Source organism: Mus pahari, chromosome 3 (assembly GCF_900095145.1).
Source record: "Mus pahari chromosome 3, PAHARI_EIJ_v1.1, whole genome shotgun sequence".
Lineage (NCBI taxonomy): Eukaryota > Metazoa > Chordata > Mammalia > Rodentia > Muridae > Mus > Mus pahari.
Genome location: NC_034592.1, coordinates 18,157,622 through 18,163,629, shown reverse-complemented (window position 1 = coordinate 18,163,629; position 6,008 = coordinate 18,157,622). Strand labels below are relative to the sequence as shown.

At 49.3% G+C, this 6,008-nt stretch overlaps 1 protein-coding gene across 1 annotated transcript in view; it reads right to left on the bottom strand.

The window, feature by feature from the left end:
* Nucleotides 1–4,150: 4,150 nt before the first annotated feature.
* Prrx2 (paired related homeobox 2) overlaps nucleotides 4,151–6,008 on the bottom strand; it is a 15,823-nt gene continuing 13,965 nt past the window's right edge. Inside the window, exons 2-3 of the mRNA XM_021191981.2 lie at nucleotides 5,342–5,520; nucleotides 4,151–4,537 (exon numbers count right to left, since the gene is read on the bottom strand). Of these exons, the coding sequence (XP_021047640.1) occupies nucleotides 4,402–4,537; nucleotides 5,342–5,520 (315 nt within the window). The 3' untranslated portion in view covers nucleotides 4,151–4,401. The remainder of the gene's footprint in view (nucleotides 4,538–5,341; nucleotides 5,521–6,008) is intronic.

The window sequence follows — 6,008 nt, the reverse complement described above, 5'->3', positions numbered from 1 at the left end:
CTTCTTCTTCTTCTTCTTCTTCTTCTTCTTCTATCTCTGTTTCTCTGTGTCTCTATGTCTTTCCCTCCCTCCTTCTCTCCCTCCTTCCCTCTCTCCTTTGTCTGCTATAAGAAATAAAAGCAGACACAATGTCTTCTTTCCTTGGTCAAGTAGGCAAAGCCAGGGGAGAATAGAGTCCAAGTCCTTCTGGGCTGGGCTGGGGCCCCAGGTGCTTGGCTCTATAGAAAGATGATCGCCTGGGACGGGTGCCCAGGGAACTGCCCACACAGATCTGCAGCCAGGCACAGCGGGGACAGCAGTGTTTAAATAGTTTCAGCTTTGCAGAGAGGGCGGCGTGCCCCTCCCTCAGCTTCCCAGAGCAGCATGTGCAAACGATTAAGTCGGTTTATTTTCTCTGGAGTGCCAGAATGGAAGTGACACTGACATCCTCCTGGTCACCCGTGGGAACAGGGCCTCCAGCATTTCCCAATGCTGGCATGTCTGGGGCCCACCTTGCAGGCCCCCACTCAGTGGGACCCCACGTCTACAGCAGACAAGCCAACCTTCAGAGTTTTTGTGGTATTTTGTCTCTAGGGACTATGAAGTAGAAAGTTGGCAGGCCTGGGGGTAGGGTGGGGTAGAGAGATGGCTCAGCAGTTAAGGACATTTGCTGCTCTTGCAGAGAGCCCAGGTTTCCAGCCCCCACATCAGATTGCTCACAACTGCTGAAACTCCAATTCCAGGGGAACCGACACCCTCTTAAGGACTTCACAGGCACCTGCAGCTCGCACCACGCACACACAGCAGGCAACATACAATACATACAAATAAAAATAAATTTTAAAAATTTTAAATAGAAAGATGGAATGTCTACTATCATGTCTACTGTTAGGTGGTAGGGATGGAACCCAGGGCTTTGTGCACGCTAGGCAAACAATCTGCCAACTGAGCCACACCCCAACCTTCCAGTACCTTCTAAACAAACACTGATGCCCAGGGAGATGGAGGGATGGCTCAGTGGTTAAGAGTGCTTGCTGCTCTTTCAGAGGATGGGAGTTTGGTTCCCTGCATCTGTATCAGGCAGTTCACTGTATAGAACTCCGATGGCTTGGGAATCTGGTGCCCTCTTCTGGCCTCTTTGGGCACTACACTCACATGCGTGTGTGCATGTGCACACAGAAACAAAACAAAATTAAATTTAAAAAAGAAACAAAACAAAATTAAATTAAAAAAAAAATCACCTGGTCTACAGAGTGAGTTCCAGGACAGCCAGGGCTATACAGAGAAACCTTGTCTCAAAAAACTGAAAAGAAGAAGAAGAAGAAGAAGAAGAAGAAGAAGAAGAAGAAGAAGAAGAAGAAGAAGAAGAAGAAGAAGAAGAAGAAGAAGAAGANAGAAGAAGAAGAAGAAGAAGAAGAAGAAGAAGAAGAAGAAGAAGAAGAAGAAGAAGAAGAAGAAGAAGAAGAAGAAGAAGAAGAAGAAGAAGAATGTGTATCTCCACATGCTGGTGAGAGTGTGGAGAAAGAGGAACACGCCTCCATTGCTTGTGGGATTGCAAGGTGGTACAGCCACTCTGGAAATCAATCTGTCGGTTCCTCAGAAAATTGGAAATAGTTCTANCTGAAGACCCAACTATACCAATTCTTGGGGATATACCCAAATGATGCCCCACCATGCCACAAGGACCTGTGCTCCACCACATTCATGGCAGCCTTATTTGTGATAGCCAGAAGCCGGAAACAATCCAGATGTCCCTCAACTGAAGAATGGATACAGAAAATGTGGATCATTACACAGTGGTATACTACTCAGCTATTAAAAATGAGGACATTGTGAATTTTGCAGGCAAATGGATGGAACTAGAAAATATCATTCTGAGTGAGGTAACTCAGACCCAAAAGGACATGCATGGTATATAATCACCGATAAGTAGATATTAGGCTGGGCGTAGTGGCGTACGCCTTTAGTCCCAGCACTCGGGAGGCAGAGGCAGGTGGATTTCTGAGTTCGAGGCCAGCCTGGTCTACAGAGTGAGTTCCAGGATAGCCAGGGCTAAAAAAAAAAACCCTTTCTCAAAAAACAAAAAAAAAAAAAAAAAAAAAGTAGATATTAGCCCAAAAGTATATAATACCTAGTATACAACCTTAGACTGTAAGAAGTGTAACTAGCAGAAAGGCCCAAGCAGGATGCTTCGATCCCACTTAGAAGGGGGGAGAAAATATTCACAGGAGGCAGAGGGAGGGAGGAACCTGGATGGGAGAGGAGATGGGGAAGGGAAAGGGGGAACAAATCAGGTATGGGGGGAGGGCAGAAGAGAAGCCCAGAAGACCAGGAGAATGAATGGAAATAAGCAGCCTCGGGGGATGGGAGGTGGGGGGACCCTTAGAAGGTACCAGAGACTCAATGGGGGTGACCTTAGCCCAAATGTCCAACATTGGGGAGAGGCAACTTAAAGAGTCCACCTCCAGTAGTTAGCAGACAGGGCCTCAAGCAGAGGGACAGGGTTACTAACCCACAGTCAAAATTTCTGACCCAAATAAAGATCTGCAGGAACAAAAATGGAGAAGAGACTGAAGGAAAGGCAGTCGAATGATCAGCCCCATTTGGGGTCCATCTCATGGAGGGACACCAAGGCCTGACACTATTACCGATGCTATGATGTGCTTACAGACAGGAGTCTGGCATGGCTGTCCCCTAAGAGGCTCTACCAGCAATGACTGAGACAGGCAGATACCTACACCCAACCATTGCACTGAAGTTGGGGACCCCTATGGTTGAATTAGGGGAAAGACTGAAGAAGCTGAAGGGGAGGGCGACCCCATAGGAAGACCAGCAGTTTCAACTAACCCGGAGCCCTGAGAGCTCTCAGATACTGAGCCACCAACTAGGTAGCAGATATGGGCTGGTTTGAGGCACATATGTAGCAGAGGTCTGTGTAGTCCGGCCTCAGTGGGAGAAGATGTACTGAATCCTTGAGAGACTTGAGGCTCCAGGGAAGGGGGAAGCCTGGATGGGAGCACCCTCTCAGAGGCTGGGGGGGAGGAGGAATGGGATGAGGAACTGTGGAAGGGGGGATCAGGAGGGGATCAATGACTGGAGTGTAAATAAATAAATTAATTTTAAAAGAAAAGACTGTGTATCTCTTTTGCATATGTCAAATGATCGCAGGTGCCCACAGAAGTCTGAAGAGAGCATTGTGTCTCCAGGAGCTGGAATTATGGAAGACTGTAAGCAGCTCACTGTGTGTGCTGGGAATTGAACTCAGCTCCTCTGGAAGAGCAACAAGTGATCTTAACTACAGAGCCGTCTTTCTAGCCACATAATGCTGAGTTTAAATTATCAACTTGATATAATATGGAATGGCCTAGGAAGAAAAGTCTCATGGGGGCTTTCTGGATCAGGTTGCCTATGGCAGACTGTGGCAGAATGGCTTGATTACATTAAATGATGTGACTCACCCATTGTGGGCAGCACCATTCCCTATGCTTGGGGGCGGGGACTCTTGACTGGACGTGTAGAGATGAGGCTGAGCACTAACATACATGTGGTGTCCCTCTGTGCTCTTAACTGTGGACGTGACCAGCTGCTGCAAGATCCTGGCACCTTGATTCTCCACAGTGCTGGCTGCCTCCTGGAATTATGAGCTAAATAGAAATCCTTTCTCCCTTCATTTGCTTTTTGCCAGCATATTTTGTCCCATCAACTAGAAAAGAAATTAGGGTACCCTCCGGGGATGCCACGCTTCCACATGCTCAGCAGCAAGAGTCTAATCTGTGCACCCGTCTCCACACTCTAGGAATGGTCACCCCTCCTCCACATCCCCATGGAATGAAAGGGATGTGCCCTGGTCACCATCCAGCAAGACTCAAAATAAAGCCTCTGCCCCTCCTCCCACCTGAGGACCACACCCAAAGCACTTTACAGGTGTGCAGGCAGCAAGCCCCACTGTGGCTGCCGAATGAGCCAGCCCAGGCCAAGTGTTGCCATTAGACGTCTGTCTACCAGGACGGCTAGTGTTCAGGCCACCCAGGTCCTGCCTGGCACCCTCTGGGAGCACCCTTTGGGAGCACTCATCTTGCCCTTCTGAAGTCTCGTGGAGCTTACAAAAAATGGTTTTATTCCTTAAAAGACAAAAGATTTTTGGTTTTAATACATAATTATGTAAGTGAGTTCCTTGGCGGACTCCAGCTCCGCCTTCTGGCCAGGCCACTCCAGGGGCCTTAGGCCACAATCTCAGCCACCATAGCAGTGACCTGTTCAACTGCTTCCAGCACCCAACAGGCCTCTGGAACTCAGGAAGCTGTGATGGAGAAAAGGCACGGGAGAGGCTGCCCAGTTTGTCTGAGGACAGGGACAGACAAGGCTACTTCCTTTGCTGCGGTCTGCCATCGGGCCAGGGAGGAAGCTGGGCCCAATGCACAGTCAGTTCACTGTGGGCACCTGGCTGTGGTGTAGGCTGAACTCTTTCGCCTTGAGGCGAAGGCTGGCGATGCTGTTGGCCATGTTGACTCCAGGAGTTGCAGGACCTGAACCTCCGGGGCTGTAGGGAGGCACGGAGCTGGGGAGACAGGAAACACAGGACACAGTTGGTGCATCAGGCTAGCCTTACTTCCCCTGATGAGCTCAGGGTAGCCCTGGCCAGGGTTGCAGGGTTGGGGGAGGAGAGAAGAATCCAGACATAGCACTGGGTCAAAAGAGCGCTATACCACATGAGTATCTGGTCCTTATATAGTCTAAAAGAGGGTGTCAGATCCTCTGGACCTGGAGTTACAGACAATTCTGACCAGCAATGTGGGTGCTGGGAACGGAACACAGGTCCTCCGCAAGAGCAGTCAGTGCTCCTAACCACTGAGCCATCTTTCCAGCCCACCAAGGAAGGAGCTTTTTTTTTTTTTAATTCATTCATTCTATCTATCTATCTATCTATCTATCTATCTATCTATCTATCTATCTATCTATCTATCTATCTATCTCAACAACACCACTCCTCTGCATGGCTCTGGACCTTGCCAGGATCACAGGACAGAAAGACTTGCCCTCAGTACTCCCAGACTCTGTTTCCCATCTGGAGATGGACAAAGAGCGCTGGGTTTAGCCTGAAGCTCTTCCTAAAGCTTTCTAGCTATCTCAGCATGGAACCCACTTTGCTCCTCCCCAGGCAAGCCTGGCTCCCCCCCTCCCCCGTGTGTGCATACAGACATGCATATCAACGCTCGTGTGGACATACACACACTTATGATCCCGTGTGTGCGTGAGCACTCACATGCAGGCTCTTAAACACCCACACACACACTCATCCATACACCATCCAACTCTCTCCAGCTCCCTAGAGATGTGGCCTTAAGGAAACCCCCACTCTCACCTGTAGGGGGAGGATGCCGGCCAGGATAGATAATCTGGACTTAGTGTGGTAGGTCGGGGGGCCACAGGCTGCTCAATGGCCGCCTCCTGGCCATAAGACTTGAGCAACGAGGCAGAGCGGGTAGCCAGCATGGCACGTTCATTCCGGCGAAACTTGGCACGGCGGTTCTGGAACCAGACCTGAAAGGGAGAGCGTGGCAAACAGGGTCTGGCGGACTTTGAGGGGACCTACATCCTTGTGGATCTGGGAACACGCTTGTGCCACCCCAGACCTGGGCTGGTGGCTTCATTCTCTGACCCTCTCCTGACTCTTCCTTTAGAATGGGAATGGTCAGTGGTGCCTGCATTACGTGCTGAGAAGTCCGACACATAAAAAACAAAAACAACCCAATGGACCCCCCTGGTCCTGTGGTTAGAAGAGGCACACAGAGCAGAGCTTTTCCAAAAGCTTCCCACTTGGCACTGCTCTAAGGTCCTAACTGTGTGTGTGTGTGTGTGTGTGTGTATGTGTGTGTGTGCTGTGTGCACATGCGCATATTCATATGCACACACTCACATACATGGGTGTGTGGCAGTCAGTGGTTAGCAGTCAGTACTGTGCATCTCTATTTCCCTCCACGTTGTCTTTTTCTTTATTTATTTCTTTTTTTTTTTCTTTTTTCTTTTTT